The 20109-nt window shown below is 36.5% G+C and overlaps 1 protein-coding gene across 4 annotated transcripts in view; it reads left to right on the top strand.

The window, feature by feature from the left end:
- The window catches only part of ACSL3 (acyl-CoA synthetase long chain family member 3), an 83018-nt gene that overhangs the window by 22327 nt on the left and 40582 nt on the right, over positions 1–20109 (top strand). For 2 of the 4 annotated variants that reach the window (XM_021002766.2, XM_021002770.2), the window contains exon 2: positions 10315–10731. In XM_021002766.2, coding sequence (XP_020858425.1) covers positions 10354–10731 — 378 coding nt within the window. In that variant the 5' untranslated portion in view covers positions 10315–10353. Of the gene's footprint in view, positions 1–6749; positions 7214–7662; positions 7773–10314; positions 10732–20109 lie in introns of those variants that run through there. The other 2 variants (XM_021002768.1, XM_021002769.1) reach the window with 2 other exon arrangements.

Genomic DNA, 20109 nt, shown 5'->3' with positions numbered 1-20109 from the left:
AATTGTGCATAGTATTTTTAATCACTTTTTATTTCTGTTCAATTGCAGATTCACCATGTTTTTATTTGCTAATTTGATTTTTTTTTTTTGATAAGGTTAGCTACAGGTTTATTGTTAGGTTAGCTACAGGTTTATTGTTGGTCATTTCTATAATTTTTTCCCCTTATATTTACTTAAAGAATTTTCAGTATTTTTCCATTTGTTAATTGGTTAATTTGTTAATTCTGAAGTTTAAAAAGATTATACTCAGTTCAGCAGTCCTCTTTTCTGTTTTGTTAAAATGTGTTTTTAAGAGGTGAAATTTTTCCTTCATGTGCTGCTTTACCTTTGTTATTATTCTTTTTCATATAATTAATTTGTTTCTATGATTTGTTCTATGACCTCTTAACTTAGGATGTCAATATTAAGACTCCCTGGGAGCTCTCTATCTTTTGCTAATTTCATTGTGCTGTGGTTTGTGAGAGATGTTTAATGATGCTGTCTTTTTACTTTTATTTTCAAGTTCTCTGTGTTCTAATGACTTATCCGCTTTTGTAAAGGTGCCATGTGATGCTGAGAAATGTGTATCCTTTAATCATGTAGGTGTCATAATCTTTCTAAACTTTAACTGTCTTGTTTATCTTTCTGTTAGATTTATTCAGTTCTAAGAGTGGTATAAAGTCTCCTACAGTTGTTGCTGTCTTTTTGTACTGTAGTTAAAACTTTACCTTTATGAATTTAAATACAACATGCTCTTTTATGCACACATTTAATATTTAATATTTCTCCATTTATCTCTCGATACTGAGGATTTTTGTTTTTGCTTTGTCTATACATAGTCAATTTTATTCCAGCCTCTCTCATTTTTATTCTGTATGCCTTTGTTTTTTAACTGTAGTTGCTTGCATCTTTTTAAAAAAGTTTATTCTGCCCTCTTTTATTGGATTGTTTAGTCCATTCTCCTTTAAGATCATGCCTGTTAGTTTTTGTGTTTTTCTCCTTTTGAATTGATTTCATCCTTTCTTTTTGTCAGATCTTAATGTAGAATTTTTGTGCTAAATTGTTATAGTCTCTAATTAGTATTTTATGTAGGATTTTTGCATTGATATTCATTAGTGAAATTGGTCTATAATTTTCTTTTCTCTGTTTTAGCTCCTCCTGGTTTATGTTATCAGCAGTATGTTTATTTCATAAGTGGAGTTTGGTAGGACCTCTTCTTTGTCTATTATTCCAAATAATTTATTTAATATTGGAATTAATTGTTCATTAAACATTTCCTAGAATTCACTTGCAAATCCATTAGGTCCTGATGCTTTTTTCTTAGGAAGCTCATCTATGGCCTGTTCAACTTCTTTTTTCTAAAATAGGTTTATTTAGATGTTCTATTTCTTCTTATGATAATCTGGGCAGATTATGTTAATTTTTAATCTTTGTTTCCATTTTCATTTATTAAATGTAATTTTTATTGTATTATGATCTGAAAAGTATGCATTTAATATTTATGCTTTTCTGAATTTAACTATAAAGTTTTTATGGCCTATTATGCCTTCAATTTTTGTGAAGGTGCCATATACCACTGAGAAAAAGATATATTCCTTTATATTTTCATTTGGTTCTGTCCAGATGTCTATCGTATGTGGCTTATCTAAGATTATATTCATCTCCTTGGGGAGAGTGTGTGTGTGTGTGTGTGTGTGTGTGTGTGTGTGTGTGTGTGTGTGTGTGTAGGTTTATCTAGTTCTGAGGGGGAGGTTGAAATCCCCCACTATTAGAGTTTTGTTATCTATTTTTACCTGTAATTCATTTACCTTTTCCTTTAGAAATTTGAATGATTTAGCATTTGTTGCATATATTAGTACTGCTATTACTTCATTATCTAGTCTACATTTTAACATTTGATAGTTTCCCTGCTTACATGTGCCTCTCATTTTTAAATGCGTTTCTTGCAAACAACGTATTGTTTCTGAGTTTTGATCCACTCTGCTATCTGTTTCCATTCATGGGTGAGTTCATCCCATTCATATTTAAAGGGTTTTTTTTTTTGAGGCAATTGGGGTTAAGTGACTTGTACAGGGTCACCTGGCTTTTAACGATCAAGTATCTGAGGCTGATTTTGAACTCAGGTCCTCCTGACTCCAGGGCTGATGCTCTATCTACTGTGCCACTTAGCTGTCCCTCATATTCAAAGGTATAATTACTATTTGTGTATTTCCCTCCATTCAATTTTTCCTCATTATTTATCCTTCTCACTCTCTTTTTACCCTGTACCTCCTCAGAAATCTAATTTACTTCTGACCATTGCCTTCTTGCACATTCTTCTAAAAGTCTCTCCCTTATCCTGTCCCCTTGCCCTCCTATTTCTCTGTAAATTAAGAAAACTTTTATACCCTAGTAAATGTATGTTATTCCTTCTTTAACTCAGTTCGGATGAGAATAAGGTTCCCACAACTGCCTTCTACCCTATACTCTCCTCCACTGTAACAGTTCTTCCATTCATGTCTCCATTTTATCTTGCTCTATCCAATTTCATTTTTTAGGGTGGTTATATCATAATCAAAGCAACCTCAAGCCTTCAATCTGTGTATACTCTTTTGAACCACCCTACTAATGCTAATTTTTTTTTTTTGGCTATGCAACAGGGTTAAGTGACTCGCCCAGGGTCACACAGCTAGTAAATGTTATGTGTCTGAGGCCAGATTTGAACTCGGGTCCTCCTGAATCCAGGGTCAGTGCTCTATCCACTGTGCCACCTAGCTGCCCCAATGATAATATTAAGTTAAAGTATCATTTTCCCATATGAGAAGTATACAGTTAAATCCCTTATAATTAGTCGTTCATGTTTACCTTATGTTTTTCCTGATTGTTATAAGTCAAATTGTCTGTTCAGTTCTGGTCTTTTCCTTGAGAATATCTGAAAGCCCTTTAGTTCATTAAGTAACCATTTTTTTTTCTTTGCAGGATTACATGCAGCTTTGTTGGGTAGGTTATTCGGGGTTGCAAGACCAACTTCTTTGCCCTTTGGAATATTATATTCCACATCCTATGGTCTTTTAATGCAGAAGCTCCTAAATCTTGTGTTATCTTGAATGTAGCTTCACAATATTTAAATAGTTTCTTTCTAGCTGCTTGTAATATTTTCTTCTTGACCTAGGAGCTTTGAAACTTAGCTATAATGTTCCTTTGAGTTTTCATTCTGGGATCTCTTATGTGGTGATCTTTGGATTTTTTTCAATTTCTGTTTTACCCTTCAGTTTTAAAACTTCAGGGTAGTTTTCCTCAGTAATTTCTTGAAGTATAGTTTTCTAGACAGTTTTTGATCATAACTTTCAGGTAGTCCAACAATTCTTATGTTGTCTTTCTTCTATTTGTTTTCCAGCTCAGTTGTTTTTCTAATGAGATGTTTTGCATTCTGTTTTGTTTTTCATTCTTTTGATTTTTTTTCTTATTTCTTGATGTCTTATGGAGTCATTAGCTTCTCCCTTGCCCAATTCTAAGTTTTAAGGGGTTATTTAAATTTTAAGATCACTTTTTCCAATTGGTTGACTTTCTTTAAATAATTTTCTTGGGTTTTTTTTTGCACTACTGATTTCTTTTCCCATTTTTTCTCAACCTCTTTTATTTGATTATTCAAGTCCTTTTCAAGCTCTTCCAAGAACTCTTTTGGGCTTGTGACCATTTTATGTTTTTTCTTTGAAGCTTTACAAGAAGCTATTTTGTCTTCTGAGTTTGAACCCAGAGCTTCTCTGTTACCATATAGCTATCTGTAGTCAGATTCTTTCTCTTGTTTTTTTTTATTCATTCATTTTTAACAGCCCATTTCTTGGCTGTTAACTTTATGTTAGAGTCAGCCTTTGCTCCTGGGATATGGGGGATAAAGTCCCAGGCAATAGGTTTTTGTACTGTTGTTTTCTGGGCTCTATTTGGGGGCCTTTGACCTCTTACTCCTTCCAGTATTCTATAATCTAAGGCTAGGTGTTGTCACTGCTCCTCTGGTTCATACCTTGGTTTATAAGTGACCTCAGGCACTCTTCTCCACTCCTCGGCTGTGACCAGGGCCCCCAGCACCGCTACCGTCACACTCTTGCTCCCGGTGGTCCTTAAGGTGGCAGCAAGTGTCAGCTTACCCTTCTGCCCTTGAACTGAACCACAGACTTTGTTGTCTTGTGAGTGACCACAACTAATAGGGCCTCTATCCCTGGGACCACAGTCAGTGGGCCTGTGCTTACTCCTCCTTGCCTGCAGCCAGAGCCTGGGACAGGGTCTGCTCAGCACAGCTGGGCCTCCTGCCCAGCACCAGCAGAGGGCTCATACAGTCTTCACAGTCTTCCTTGAGCAGTTACTGGAACTCCCTTGTTGTCTATGGGGCAAAAGCTATAGAAGCTTAGCTTCAATACCTGCCCCCAGGGCTTCCTGTTTGTTGACTTGGCAGGAAGTACCTGCATTTCAGTCAGGCCCAGATGACCACCCTGGAAAGTCAGATCTTTCCTAAGGATCCTCCAGTGTTATCTTGGGCTGGATGTCTGCTTTAATTTATTAATTAACTTTTAATTAATTTGGCTGCTCTAAAATTTACTTTAAGGCATTATTTTAAGTTATTTAGGTGACCAAGTAGTTTCCTGCCTTATTCTGCCATCTTCATACAATTCCTTTAGTATCTTTTTTAATTTTAGATTTGCTATTCTTATACACTTAACACTTGCTATCTGGCCTCAGATACTAGCTTTGTGACCTTAGGCAAGTCATTTAGCCTCTGTTTGCCTTTGTTTCCTCATCAGTAAAATGGGGATAATAATAGAACCTACCTTTCAGGGTTGTTGCGAGGCTTAAATTAGATGATGTTTTGCAAAGTGCTTAGTTAGCACAGTGCTTGGTGTGTAGGAGGCATATAAATCTATCTGTACCATGACTCTTGTTTGTTCTAGTCAGCACTTCCATATTTTTGTGGTTATATTTCTTAAAGTAAGTTTTTACTACTACCTTTTGTTTTTATTTCACCTATATTTCCCAGTGAATACCTCTGGTTATATTTTTAATATTAACTTGTATAATGGTTTTGTGGCTGTCCTGTTCTAGGTAAAGGGAACTATTGTTTTTCCAAAGAACCACATTATATACTATTGTTTTCTAAACAACTAAATTTGTTGTTCAGTCTGGTCCAATTCTTTGTGACCCCATGTGGAAGTTTTCTTGGAAAAAATACTGTAGTGGATTTCCATTTCCTTTTTCCAGCTCATTTTACACATGAGGAAACTGGGGCAAATAGGGCTAAGTGACTTGCCCAGAGTCACATAGCTACTAAGTTTCTGAAGCCAGATTTGAACTCAGGAAAGATAGTCTTCCTGATTCCAGGTCCAGCACTGTATTCATTGTGCTGTCCACCTTTTATATAAACTCATGTTAAAACTTTCAAAAGAGGAATTACTACAAATTTTAGAAACTTAGAAATAATAAAGATATGTAAAAATGTACATATGTAATCTGTATATATTTAATAAAACATAAATATAACCAATATTTGAAGATATAAACCTGCTGTTAATTTTGTAAGATAATATGGTTGGGCTTGAGGAGAATTAAATCAGCCAATTAAATGTTTTATATCAATTCCACCTGACCAAACCTGTGGATTTTTATTATCCCTTTAATCCTGAAAAGCAGGAAAGAAAACATGTTCTCATCGAGCAGAAGAATTACCTCTAAAATAACTCCTTAGGAGCTCCAAATCACAGTTATGGCTTTATTTTCCATTTCAGGCTGAGAGGCCAAGTCCTTGAAAGTATTTTCCCTCCTCTTTTCCCTTTAGTTTTGTATTTCAGAAGTGTTTCTATTTCAAAAGGGCCTGTTAGTGCAACTTATTTTTATAGAGAGGGTGCCTGTGTTGGTTTAGTGAAAAAAACAAAACAAAACACCACCACCACTTTGAAGTCATAGGATTTGACTTTAAGTTAGGTAGAGCGACGTAATGACCTTAACTACATCCTTTGACTTTTTGGGGTCTTAGTTTTGGCCACTGTAGAAGGAAAGACTTTATTCCGGGGCCTCTGAGCCCTGTTCCTATTTTAGCTATAGCTACAAAGTGCAATGTTGAGCCTAGGGAGTTAGGAAGACCTGGGTGAAAGTCCTGCTACTGCCACATACTGGCCACAGGGACAGGTGAAAGTGCCCCATCAGCGTCCCAGGCAACGGCTCCCTAAGGTGATCTGCAATTGGTGTACGGAGTTTCCTCACTGGGAGCTCTCTTCAAGATAATAGTAGTAAGTGACCAAAACAAATGACAAAACCCCTCACAAATTGGTCTTAATATTTGGAGCCTGGCCAGAGATATGGGAATGACAAGTTCTGACAAAGTATCATGCGTAGCACGTTCACCTGCTAAACAATGCTTTCTGAATTTCCCTCACAATTAAATCTGAACAGATTGGTTTTTCTTCAGCCAATGCCACGTGCTTCCAGGCCAAACTCTTAGACTGTAATTGATTTAACCTTGTCACGTGGAATTTGCTTGACACTATCCTGGGAGGGAGGGGGGAGGTAGGGGAAGGGGGAAGCAGATGGGCCGGGAAGATATGTGGGCCATCGAGCCCTCCTCGCATGCCCCGCCCCTCCCCTCCCCTCCTGCTTGGCCTCCCCCGACATCCCCCCCCTCCTGCTCTGCGTCATTGAAGCTGCAGGCGAGGGGCGGGGCCCGCTTTGTGGAGCTCTGCCGCCTCCCTTCTCCGTCCCGCCCTTCTCCCCCCCCACCTTCTTCCCCTTCCCTCCCCCCGCCCCGTGAGCCCCCGCCTTGTCTTGGGGGTGGGGGGTGGGTGGGAGAGAGCGCCCCTGTCTCTCCGCAGCCGAGAGAACGCGAGCCGAACGTTCGGTCTCATGTGTGATGCCGAAAGGCCGGCGGGCGGGGGCCCAGGCGAGTGTGCGAGCCCCCTCCACAGCGGCCGGAGCAGCTAGCCAGCGGACACGGACACGGACACGGACACGGACACGGACACGGACACGGACACGATGTGTTTGTTACGCTCTTGCTACGCGGGAGTTTCCTTATTCTTCGGTCGCGGCGCCTTCACCGGGCTCAGCACCTGAGGGTTCTGTGGTGAAAATAAACTTGCTTTACCTTGACCTGGGAAAGCGCTCCGTCTGGCCAGAGAGAGTTGGCGCCAAATAGTTAAAATATATATTGAATGTTTCAGTTGATGTTTCAAGGAGTTACTTTAATGAGTTGAAGAAAGGGGAGATTTCTTGGGTTAGAGATTTTTTACCTACTCTTGGATTTTTGCTGTATGTGCCGTTTTCTTTTCTTTTTTGGAAGGGAAGCTATACCAGGAGGAATTAAGATCACCAACTTACTGTGGGATTGTTATCATTTTGATTCTGCACTGATTGAAAAATTGAAACTTATTTACTATGAAGTGTTAACATATATACACACCTTATTAGCTGTTAAAACACTGTATAATCTAATTTTTCCCCGTAGAACCTGATACTTTACTGTTAGATGAATTGGTATATCATTTTCATAACTATTTTCACAAATATATTTTCCCCTTTAGTCTTTTGATCAGGGACAGTCACAAAGCTCTTTTTAAAGAATTTGAACATAGATATTAATTTATATATTAGAATAGCTGTGCATTGAGCATTTTAAAAATTCATGCTCCTTTAATTATTCCTGTCATACTGAATATTTTGTAGAAAGGCAACTCTTCACAATATGGTAGAATGAACATTGAATTTGGGATCTGAAGACTGGGATGCCCTGATGTTAACCAAGTTTAACTTGGTTTACTCACCTATAAAATGGGGTCAGTATCTGCCCTGATTTGCTTATAAGATGATTGTGAGGATCAGATGCGTTGTATAGTGCTCTGTAACCATAAGTATATGCCATTCTTGCTTAATCTAGTTATAGAATACAACATAAGGCAAAAACATCAGCATATTTTTTGCTTACTATTGATACCCATGCTCTATTATGTAAACTGTGAGGTAATTGGTTTTGTATGTTAGGCCTGAATCATATTGTAATTTTGATGTTTATAGTAATGTTTGAAGTGACTACAAGAACATCATAACTCTTTACCCACAGGGTAAAAAAAACCAAAACCTGTTATCTTTTTCAACTACAATATCACTGTAATTTCTACGATATTTACAGGAATATGTGCATTCCCTCCAGTGGTACAGATTTCAACTCAGACATACATCATTATGTATGATTCTCATGTAGATCTTCTTATATATCTCCACATTGGAGTCTACCCGTTGCCTAATGCAGCACACACTCTGTGCATCCATCTTTTATTGTTACTTTTTTAAAGTGTTTTTTTTGGGGGGGCTAGCAATGAGGTTAAGTGACTTGCCCAGAGTCACACAGCTAGTAAGTGTCAAGTGTCTGAGACCACATTTGAATTCAGGTCCTCCTGACTCCAGGACTGGTGCTCTCTATCCATTGTGCCACCTAGCTGCCCCTTATTGGTCCTCTTGTTCAGTACATTAAATAGCCCGTTTCTTTTCCAGTTATAAATGTGTCTGATTATAAAATCTGGACTGCGCCACCCCCACCCCCCACCACCCATCGTTTGAAATTTGCTGTGGTCTATTTATGTCCACCATATATCTCTTTGGGCCTGTTGGATGATGTAATTTTGATTGCTCAGAAATAGTGCTTTGTGGTTTGTGATTTGAAATTGTGATTTGAAACCTTATAGCTTCACCAAAAAAATATTGGTGTTAAAAAAGAAGGAAATTTATTTCAGGGAAAACCTTGGTGCCACTGAAAGTGATGTACAGTTTTCCAAATGCAATATAATCTGCACTCTTCCTCCAATTTGGTAGTGCTTTTAAATATTCTTGAAGTTCTTTTTCTTTCCTTTCCTCCCGAGGCTCTGTGTAGGTCTCTGGCATAGGACTGTTTTGTAGGGATTAAAAAAAAAAAAGAAATACTGTACTCCAGGAAAAGGTTTGACAAGTATGCTTTGGATTCAGGGCCCAGACAAATAGTAAAGTCATTTATTTCTCTTTTCCTAAGCCTTCCTGCAGAAGATGAAAACTTCCCCAAGTACTGCTTTCTTCTGGTTGTTTCATCTTTAAAACAAATACATCAATTTGTGGCTTCTCATTCCCTGCAAGATAATGTCCAGAATTCCTGTTCAACTTGCATAGGACTCTTCCATTTTGCCCCCTTTCCACCTGTTCTGTCCCATCCCATCTCAGACTGTTCTTGAACACAAAATCTGTGCTTTACTGAAACTAGTTGGTTGGCTTTCCTCTGTATATACCTTTTAACAGTGAAGACTTCACTGCCCTCCACCTCATTCCACATTCTTGCCTACCTGTTCTTTAAGGCCAAGCTTAAAGTCCTTCTATGAACCATTTCCAGGCCGTAGTTTTTCTTCTGAATTTATACCTCTTATCCATCAGTGTCAGTTATTATTTATTACTTAGAAACATCTCCTGATTTTTTTAGTCTTCTATAATTGTAAAACTCTTGAATTGTTTAATTTTAAAATTTGTTCTTCTTTCCTCAGCTAAAGTTTCTTGAGGGCAGGGAAAATCTTATACTTTTATCTTCTGACACCTTGTTCTTTTATAGTCTTATTAAAAAGAATATTCTAAAGTAAAGGTTGACAAATATTAGTTGATTTTGGGATTCTGTTTGAAATAGGAATTCTGTGGTAAATTAAATCATTTGTATATGAACAATATGATATAATATAGTCTAGGTGTGGTATATTAAATTATGTAAAAAGATATGTTCCCTGAAATAGTCTTAAGGTCAGGCCAGGGATAGAAAGAAAATTTGTATCGTCACCAAAATATTCAAAACAGAGGCTACCAGTTTTACCCCTCAAGACATCTTCCACTTCTAACTTCCTCAGGTTTTGGTTACTGTTGCCTGAGTTTTCTTACTTGCAAAATCGAAGTATGTCTGCTAATCCATAGATATTAGGAAAGAATTAACAAAGTCAAAAAAAAGCTAGCTTGCTACTGAATAATGGGGACCCAGAATTTGAAAACTGATCTTGTTTGGACCCTTTTCTTTTGTAATTTTCTCTGTTGTCTCTGATGTTGGTAAATTAAAATGAGTACTTCAGTTGAGGCTTTTATGCTCAAGATTAGTGAACTTTGGTATGATAATTCACTGGTCAATTGGTTTGATACCAGTGTCTGCTCTTAAAGTGGAAGGGGAAGAGAGGGTAATAGAGGAATAAAGATTTGATATGTATGTCTAACTATATAAAATCATACTTTGAATTATCTTGTTGATACTGAATAATTATTGAAAATATATTTTAAAAATCTAACCTTTAAAGTAACTTTACATATTTTTTTCCTTTTCTTTAGATTCTTCCTGAAGTCCATTATTTCAACTTGTGAGCAGTTATGAGTTCCCCAGGAGCTTCAACAACAGCTGCAATGAAGCTAAAACAGAACATCAATCCTATTCTTTTATGTTTCATAAACTTTGTAATTTTGATCTACACTGTTTTAACGTACATTCCATTTTACCTTATGTGTGGATCAAGACAAGCAAGATCCAATCAACTTAAAGCTAAGCCTGTCAATAAACAGCCTGCTGCAGCATACCGCTCTGTTAATAGCTTGCAGGGTTTGGCTTCAGTGCTCTATCCTGGATGTGATACGCTAGATAAAGTTTTTAAGTATGCAGAAAACAAATTTAAGGACAAAAGGCTTCTGGGAACACGTGAAGTACTAATTGAAGAAGATGAAGTGCAACCTAACGGAAAAATTTTTAAAAAGGTAAGCAAGGGTTCATTTCTAATAAGATTCTACAGATAAAATACAGTGTTAGCAATGAGGGACTGAGTATTTTTGCTTCAGCAATTTTTGAAAGTTTCAGAAGTAGAGAAAATGACTAGTTTTTTTATGCCTTTTTATGTCCTTTCCTTAGCCAACTTTCAAGTACCCAAAGGTATGGGGGTCTTCCAAACATCTAAGGCTAACAGGCCGGATAGATGATACTGTACTTCCTGGCCTCAGGATGATTTCCCCATAGGCCCTAAATTTTCCAAATTGCTGTAGTATTTGGAGTATTGTAAGATAAGTATAGAAATGGTATGAAAATGCTATTACTGAGCTGATTTTCATATCTGGTGAAAGTTGGTAGACAGTTCTTAGGACCCCTATATTGGAAGAAATGGCAAATGCCCTTTTCTTCTTTTTTTTTGGCAAGGCAGTGGGGTAAACTGACTTGCCCAGGGTCACGCAGCTAGTAAGTGTCAAGTATCTGAGGTCAGATTTGAACTCAGGTCTTCCTGAGTCCAGGGCTGGTGCTTTATCCACTGTGCCATCTAGCTGCCCCAGCAGATGCCTTTTTCAATGATAAGATTTTGTGTGCTTGACCTTTATGGGTCAGTTAATTATGATGTTATTGTGGTCACTAGCTATGCTCCTAGACTAGAAAGTTAATTTGTAAATACATTGGGTGTCATGAAATGTGCAAATATATAATCCTATATAATAACTATGGTATAGAATGTAAGATAATAGTTCAAGAGAAATACAAAGTGTTACCAGAAGGAAAGATCATTTCGGATTGTTGGGCTCACTGAAGGAAATGGCATTCGAACTGATATCTAAAGATTGGTATTATTTGAAAAGGTGGAAAGATGATAGTCCACTTTGGCAGAATTGTTGTCTACGTGGAGGACACAAGTATGAGAGAGATCTTGAAAGGGAGACACACCAGCTTCTGCAGGTCACGTAAGTGGCATGCTAGGGAACCTGAACTTTATTTTATTGGGTAGTCAACCAGCCCTGAAGAATTTTGAGTAGAAGAATGATGCGATCAGATCTGTGCGTATAACTTGTGAAGATGGATTAGAGTGTGGAAAGACTTAGGGGAGAGCAATGGGGGTAGTCTGAGGATAGAGAGTTTGGTTCTTGGATTCTGTCTGAGGAAAGAGGAAGGAGGCTTACACATTTGAGATGTTGCAGAGGTAGACTCCATAGGACTTAGTAACCTTTTGGATGTAGAAGTTAAAAAAGATAACGAAATTTTTCGCATGATGAGTGGATGAATGGTAGTGCTATTTCCAGAAATAAGGAAATTGGAAGTGGGAGTTGGTTTGAAGGGAAAGTTGGTAAGTTGTTTTCTGTATGTTGGTGATGATAATGTATTTTCTTTCTATTCTTGGACTTTCCTGAAGACTGTTGAAGGAACAGATCTGGAGAGAGTGTGTGTGTGTGTGTGTGTGTGTGTGTGTGTGTGTGTGTGTATGAATATGTATATATGTTTTTGTGTGTGTGTGTATACACACACACACACACACACACACACACACATATATGTAGTACAGAATATTTATGTGAGCTGGACTTGACAACACTAGCTATTACTTCTGCTTTCTTTATTAACTTTATGGAGATAGGGATTGGTACAGTGAGCTCCAAAATGAGGAAACTCTCTTTACAAATTTAGTTCAGTCATTTCTTTGAAATCTGTAGTCTTTGGAAAGTTGCCTAGAGCACTGGGGATATTAAGTGACTTGCTCAGGGTCACTAGTATGTGCCAAGGGCAGAATTGGAACCCAGGTCTTCTGGCTCTGAGGCTGGCTTTCTGGCCACAAACATTCTGATTCTTTTATTATTCACTTCATTAAGATATCTAAAATGTAGGAGATTCTGATGTGGACTAAATTTTGAGAAAGTCTTTGATATTTGAATTAAAAGATTATTAGTCACTTTCTGCTTCAGCATGTTTCCTAAGAACTACCTTTTCATATTTTTTGTTAGTCTGTCCTACAGTAGTTTCACAAGGAGTAAAGCATAAAGTGTTTGTGGCAGACAAATTAAAGTTCTTCCTAATTCATATAGCAATAATAACATAGCCTAATAATAATAATAACAACAATAGCCACAACATAACATTTATGAAGACAAGAAATTCTTGACTTGCTACAGCTGTTCCCTGCTTTTGTCAGTTCCAAAGGAATTTTCAGCATTTTGCAAGGAAGATTTTTATCTCCTTAGTAATTTATCCTGAATATTGTAACATAATTGATATTGTACAGGTCTAAAAATCTAGAAATGTTACCCATTGAGAAGAATAAGAAATGGCTGGACTATTAATAGGGAAAGTTGGAATGTGAAAAAAACAACTCTTTCCTGGCAGTACCAGCTTTCTTTGTCTAAAGGACTTTACCAGAGGTTTTAGAATATAAAATTTCCTTTTGCCAGAGTGATGCCGTTGTAGAATCAATATTTGTGACTTATAAAACTTTGCTCAGTAGATCTTTGGACCTTTTATATTTATAACTTGGACATTGAATAATATTCTTTGAAATTTTGATCAATGAGAAAAAAGTGTAATTTACCCTTATTCTTGGATATTTATTTTTAAAAAACAGTAAAAGTATTTTATTTCAACTAGCTTTTTTAAAGGAAACAATGCTTAAAACTACTTTTCATATTCTGTTATTCCCATTTACCAATTAACACAAGTCAGATGATTTGGGAGTAGCCCTGCAAGACTTGTTTTTAACCACATGGAGTAGTCCAGTGATATATTCTTGCTTATTAGAAAAAAAAACAGGTTAATTAAGCAGATTATGCAAGAGTAACTTAATTGCTATCTTTTGGGTAAATTAACAAGTTGAAAAGGGTATTATCCAGAGTTTGGCTTAATTATAGAAGGAACTCGATAGTTACTTGGGTAGTATGGCTATTGCTAGACTATGCTTTATTCAGAAGATGAATCATGATCTATTAAAACATTTTACAGAAATTTCACTGCTCTAAGTTAAGTGGGCTTTGATTTTTTTCCAGCTAAAAGCGTTAAAATGATAATTTGGTAGGACTTCAGTCTTTTGTGGTTGGAGCAAGTTGCGCTGGGACCACTGCCAGGTAGGCTAGGCTATTTTCCCCTAAAAGGAAGACATCCGTGTGGACACGATTTGTCTTGGGGGCCTAGGATTAGTGACTTTGAGGTTTCCTGGTCTCCCAGGTTATAAAAAGCCCAGCCAGGAAGAAGTTGGTATCCCTCAGTCAGACTTGATGGGATGTTCCACTGTAATGTGAATCAACAGAGCCTTCTATTTCAACAAACACTTCCAACCAGATACATTTTTGTGTGGAAATGTGCTGTTCTTCCTGAAACTATATCCTTTTAAAATGCTGTCATTAAATTCATATTTTTTAAAAAAATGCAATATGGTTCGTGAGGGTTTTATTGTTGTAATTCCAGCTCCGAACTATTACACTGGTCTCAGTCAGACCTGCTCCCGAATATTCCTGGTCACGTAAGTGTTTAGCAAGGCCTGTTTTTAAATTGAAGTAAGAGAGTCTGGTGGACACAGAATTTTTGCTTTCTTTTCTCTTTTTTGTCTTCTTCACTGTCCGTAGATGATGTAGTTCCTCTCCCAAAGCCATACAGTTTTTGTTGCTTTTTCTTGGTATATTTTATGATATTTACTTTACAAGTATGTCTAGCAGTTTCAGTCAATTTTATGGGTGGAAAGAGTCTGGAATATAATTTTATCTGTGTGGGGAACTTGTGTTATGAATATTCTTTCCACCAGTGCATATTGTCAATTTATTTGTTATTTACAATGTTAGAAAATTGCCTGGAGTGGCACTGAGAGGTTAAGTGCCTGGCTGCACAGGTACTATTTGTCAGAGGTAGGGCTTTGTGTGGGACAAGTGAAAACTTCTCATGTGAAATGGAAGCTATTCCTCAAAATTTAGTTAAGGCTTTAGCGTTAACTGGGCCCAAGTTTCATTTTCGTGTACATCATGTGATCGGGTTATACATCTGTTGCCCACCCCCTCTATTGTTTTGTAACCACCACCCCGGCCTTATCTTTACCAAATAAGGCAATCTTCTAGCTCCCAAGCTTGTTTTGGGTAAAATGTATCTCTTAGTTTCTGGGTAGAATGTAAGGTCTCTTACCTCAACCAATGAGGATAAACAGATTGAGGTAAACAAGTGGGGGGGGGTTTCTTAGAGTTGTTTGTCTAAGGGTATATATATAACTGCTTGCTTGTGCTTGTATCCTGTCTCCCTACTCCAGTCTGCTCTGGGTAGGTGATGCCCAACTCTTGGTGAGATTTGCTAGAATAAAACTTCTATTTTCTACCTGGAGAAACCTCTGAGTTTTTATTTGGGTAAGTGGTCTCAATCCCACACAACTTGAAGCCAGATCTCCTAAATGAGAGACTGGTCCACTGTCCACTATGCCAAGCCAAACTGTCTGTTCATTGATAATAATTATTTTCTTAAAACAAATACCTGGGGCAGCTAGGTGGTGCAGTGGATAGAGCACCAGCCCTTGAGTCAGGAGGACCTGAGTTCAAATCCGACCTCAGACCAAATACTTGACCACTTACTAGCTGTGTGACCCTAGGCAAGTCACTTAACCCCAATTGCCTAAAAACAAAAACCTACTATAGTAGGACCAACCTACTATATCTACTAATGTATGATCTGTGGTAATTTCAGTTGCCATTTGTTGAAATAACTTTTGGAGTATGATCTTGTTACAGAATCCCAGAATTAGCCTCTGTTACTGTCATGTGTGACAGCTAACATGCTGCATTACCATGTTTTTTCCTTTGACAAATACCATCTCTATTCATTTTCCTTTTATATAACATTTCAAGCCCCTTGCTTAAAACCAAATTCCAGCAACAAATTCTTCAGTTTCAATAAACGTATCTTGTTCTGTCTATAAATTAGAGGTTATCTACCTAATTTTAAAAAATTTTTATATTTTGTTTTTTCCCAATTACATGTAAAATAATATTTGATATATTTGATCTTGCTAAGCTGATGCAAGTGAGTTCTAAGAAGACATTTAGTTGCCAGTTTTGAATTGTTTATCTCTTCATAGATGTTCCTTTCTTTTTTTTTGTTTATTGCTGGGGTTTTTTTTTTAGTGTTTTTTGGTGAGGCAATTGGGGTTAAGTAACTTGCCCAGGGTCACACAGCTAGTAAATGTCAAGTGTCTGAGGCTTCATTTGAACTCATGTCCTCCTGACCCCAAGGCCAGAGCTCTATCCATTATGCCACCTGGCTGCCCCTTTGGGTTTTAATTGATCTTTTCAAGTCTTAATGGTGATCTTGTTTTCATAAACTGATTTTGTGTCTTGGAATAAACATCTAAATAAGATGCTGATAACTGAGTAATTATTTTACTCATAAAATCAATAATTTTTATTTAATCTAGTCAAGAATTAATTTATTTTATTTAAATTTTTTCCTCAATTACATGTTAAAACAGTTTTTAACATTCGTTTTTTAAATTCTCTCCTTCCTTCTCTTTCCCCCATCTTGAGAAGGTGAGCAATTTGCTGTGGGTTCTACATGTCTCAGTCATGCAAAAACATTTCCATTATTAGCCATGTTGCAAAAGAAAATAGACTAAAAAACCCCAAGAAGAATAAAGTTTTTTTTTTTAAAAAGGATGCTTTGATCTGTATTCAGACTCAGTTCTTCCCTGAAGATGGATAGCATTTTCTATCATAAGTCCTTTGGAATTCTCTTGGATCATTGTATTGTTGAAAATAGCTAATTCATCGACAATTGATTATTGTACAGTATTGCTTGTACAGTGTTCTCCTGGCTCTGTTTGCTTCACTTTGTATCTGTTCATGTAAGTCCTCCCAGGTTTTCTGAAACTACTCCTGCTTATCATTTCTTACAGCATAACAGTATTCCTTCACAATCAGATACCACAACTTGTTCAGCCTCTCCACAATTAAGGGACAGCCTCTTAATTTCTAATTCTTTGCCACCACTGAAAGAGCTGCTATAATTGTTTTTGTACATGTAGATCCTTTTCCTTTCTTTGTTCTTTTTAGAATGTAGACCTGGTAGTGGTATTGCTGAGTCAAAGGGTATACTCAATTTTATAGCCCTTTGGACCTGGTTCCAAATTGTTTTCCAGAATAGTTGGATCAGTTTGCAACTCCATCAACAGTGCTTTAGTGTCCCAGTTTTTTCACAGCTCCTCCAACATTCATTATTTTCCTTTTCTATTGTATTAGCCAATTTGATAGATGCAAGGTGGTACTGAAGAGTTGTTCTGATTTGCATTTCTCTGATCAGTAGTGATTTAGAGCATTTTTTCATATCACTATAGATAGTTTTGATTTCTTTGTCTAAAAACTCCCTATTCCTATCCCTTTGACCATTTATCAGTAGGGGAATAACTCATATTATAAATTTGACTCAGTTCCCCATATATTTGAGAAAAGAGGCTTTTTTCAGAGAAACTTGTAATTCTCTCCTCTTCCCCCTCTTCCCTGTCCCTCCCAGTCTCCTGGTTTCCTGCATTGGTTTTATAATCCTTTTAATTTAATGTAATCAAAACTATTCCATTTTGCATCCTGTAATGTTCTCGGCCTTTTTTTTTGGTTATAAATTATTCCCTTATCCATCAGTCTGACAGGTAAAATATTCCATGCTCCTCCAATTTGCTTATGACACTTTATGTCTAAAAGTCACGTACATATTTTGGCCTTGTTTTGGTATGCCATGAAAGGTGGTAGGCTATACCTAGTTTTTGCCAAACTGCTTTCTAGTTTTCCCAACAATTTTTGTTGGATAATGAGTTCTTGTCCCAAAAGCCTGGATTTTTGGGTTTAATCAACCACCAGATTACTGTGATCATTTACTAATGTGTCTTATGTACCTAATCTATTTCAATGATCCACCATTATTTTTCTTAGCCAGTACCACATTGTTTTGATGATTACTACTTTGCAATGCAATTTGAGGTCTACCCTCCTTCACATTTTATTTTTAATTGATTCTCTTGATATTCATGACCTTTTGTTCGTCCAGATGAATTTTGTTATTTACCTTTTCATAGTTTGACTTATATGGAACTGAATATGTAAATTGTGTTAGGTAGAATTGTCACTTTTATTATATTGGCTTGGCCAACCCATGAGCAGTTAATAATTTTCCAGTTATTTAGATCTGACTTTATTTGAATGAAAAGTATTAGGTAATTGTGTTCATATAGTTCTTGGGTTTGTTTTGGTAGGTAGATTCCCAAGTATTTTATATTGTCTGCAGTTATTTTAAATGGAATTTCTCTTCCTGTCTCTTGCTGCTGGACTTTGTTAGTAATAATGTAGAAATACTGATGATTTATGTGGGTTTTATATTCTGTAACTTGTTGAAGTTAAGTATTTCAAGTAATTCTTTAGTTGATACTCTACTGTTCATACCATCATATCATCTGCAGAGAATAGTAGTTTTGTTTCCTCATTGCATATTGTAATTTCTTCAATTTCTTTTTCTTATTGCTATAGCTAGCATTTCTAGTACGATATTGAGTAATAGTGGTGACAGTGGGCATCCTTGCTTCACTCCTGATTTTGTTAGGAAGGCTTCTAGCTTATCACTGTTACAGATAGTGCTTGCTGATGGTTTTAGATTAATATTACTTATCGTTTTAAGGAAAGCTCCATTTATTCCTGTGCTTCTTAGTATTTTTAATAGGAATGAGTGTTATATTTGGTCAGAAGGTTTTTTCTGTAGCTATTGAGATAATCATGTTTTCTTATTATTTTTGTTATTGATATACTGATATCCATTATGTCCATTATATTGATAGTTTTCCTACTATTGAACCAGCCCTGTATTCCTGGTATAAATCCCATCTGGTTATATAGTATATAATCTTTGTATAATATTGTTGTCTCCTTACTAGTATTTTATTTAAAATTTTTGCATCAATATTCATTATGGAAATTTGTCTATAGTTTTCTTTCTCCATTTTGGCTCTTCCTGGCTTAAGTATCAGCACCATATTTATATCATAAAAGGACTTTGGTAGCACTCCTTTTCCTATTTTTTCCAAATAGTTCTTGTAGTATTGGAATTAATTGTTCTTTAAATGCTTGGTAGAATTCACTTGTGAATCCATGTGGTCCTGCGGTTTTTTTCTTAGAGAGTTCATTGACAGCTTCTTCAATTTCTTTTTCTTATTTTGTTTTTTGGAGGGGGGCAAGGCAATGGGATGAAGTGACTTGCCCAGGGTCACACAGCTAGTAAGTGTCAAGTGTCTGAGGCCAGATTTGAACTTGAGTCTTCTTGAATCCAGGGCCAGTGCTTCATCCACTGTGCCATCTAGCTGCCTCACAATTTCTTTTTCTAAGATAGGGTTATTTAAGTATTCTATTTTGTCTCCTGTTAATCTGGGCTGTTGATATTTTTGTTAATATTTCTCTATTTCACTTAGATTGTTAGATATATTGGCATATATTTTGCCAAATAGCTACTGATTAGTCCTTTAATTTCTTCCTTTGTGGCAACTTTCACCCTTTTTTGATACTGCTAGCTTGGTTTTCTTTTTTCTTAATCAAATTAACCAATGGTTTATCTATTTTATTTTTCCCCCCATAAAATCAGCTCTTAGTTTTATTTGAGTTCAGTAGTTTTCTTTTACATTTTATTTATCTCTTTTAATTTTCTGATTTGGGATTTTTAAAATTATATATGTGTGTGTATATATATGGGGGTGTGTGTGTGTGTATGTGTATGTGTGTTTTTTTTGTTTTGTTTTGTTTTTTGGTGAGGCATTCAGGGTTAAGTGACTTGCCCAGGGTCACACAGCTTGGTAAGTGTCAAGTGTCTAAGTTCACATTTGAACTCAGGTCTTCCTGATTCCCAAGGCTAGAGCTCCATCCACTGCACCACCTAGCTGCCCCTAATTAGTTCTTTTTTCTGGCTTTTTTAGTTGTATGCTCGTTTCAGTGATCTACTCTTTCTCTCTTTTATCAATGTAAGCATTTAGAGATTCTATGTGCTACTTTGGCTGCATCTGATAAATTTTGCTGTTATCTTATTGTTGTCATTCTCTTTAATTGTAATGATTGTTTCTATGATTTGTTCTTGGATTCATTAATTCTTTAGGATTAGATTATTTAGTTTCCAATTGTTTTTTTTATCTCTTTCCATGGCCCTTTATTGAATGTTATTTTTATTGCATTGTGATTTGGAATGGGTACGTTTAACATTTCTGCTTTTTTGCACTTGGTTGTGAGATATTTTGCTCTAATACATGGCCAGTTTTTGTGAAGGTGCCATGTGCAGCTGGAAAAAAGGCATACTCCTTTTTATTCCCATTCAGTTTTCTTTAGAGATCTATCATATTTAATTTATCT

The sequence above is a fragment of the Phascolarctos cinereus genome, unplaced genomic scaffold (genome assembly GCF_003287225.1).
Source record: "Phascolarctos cinereus isolate Bilbo 61053 unplaced genomic scaffold, phaCin_HiC Scaffold_7;HRSCAF=346, whole genome shotgun sequence".
NCBI lineage: Eukaryota > Metazoa > Chordata > Mammalia > Diprotodontia > Phascolarctidae > Phascolarctos > Phascolarctos cinereus.
The sequence above is the reverse complement of the archived record's forward strand: the minus strand, read 5'-3'. Positions and strand labels throughout refer to the sequence as shown.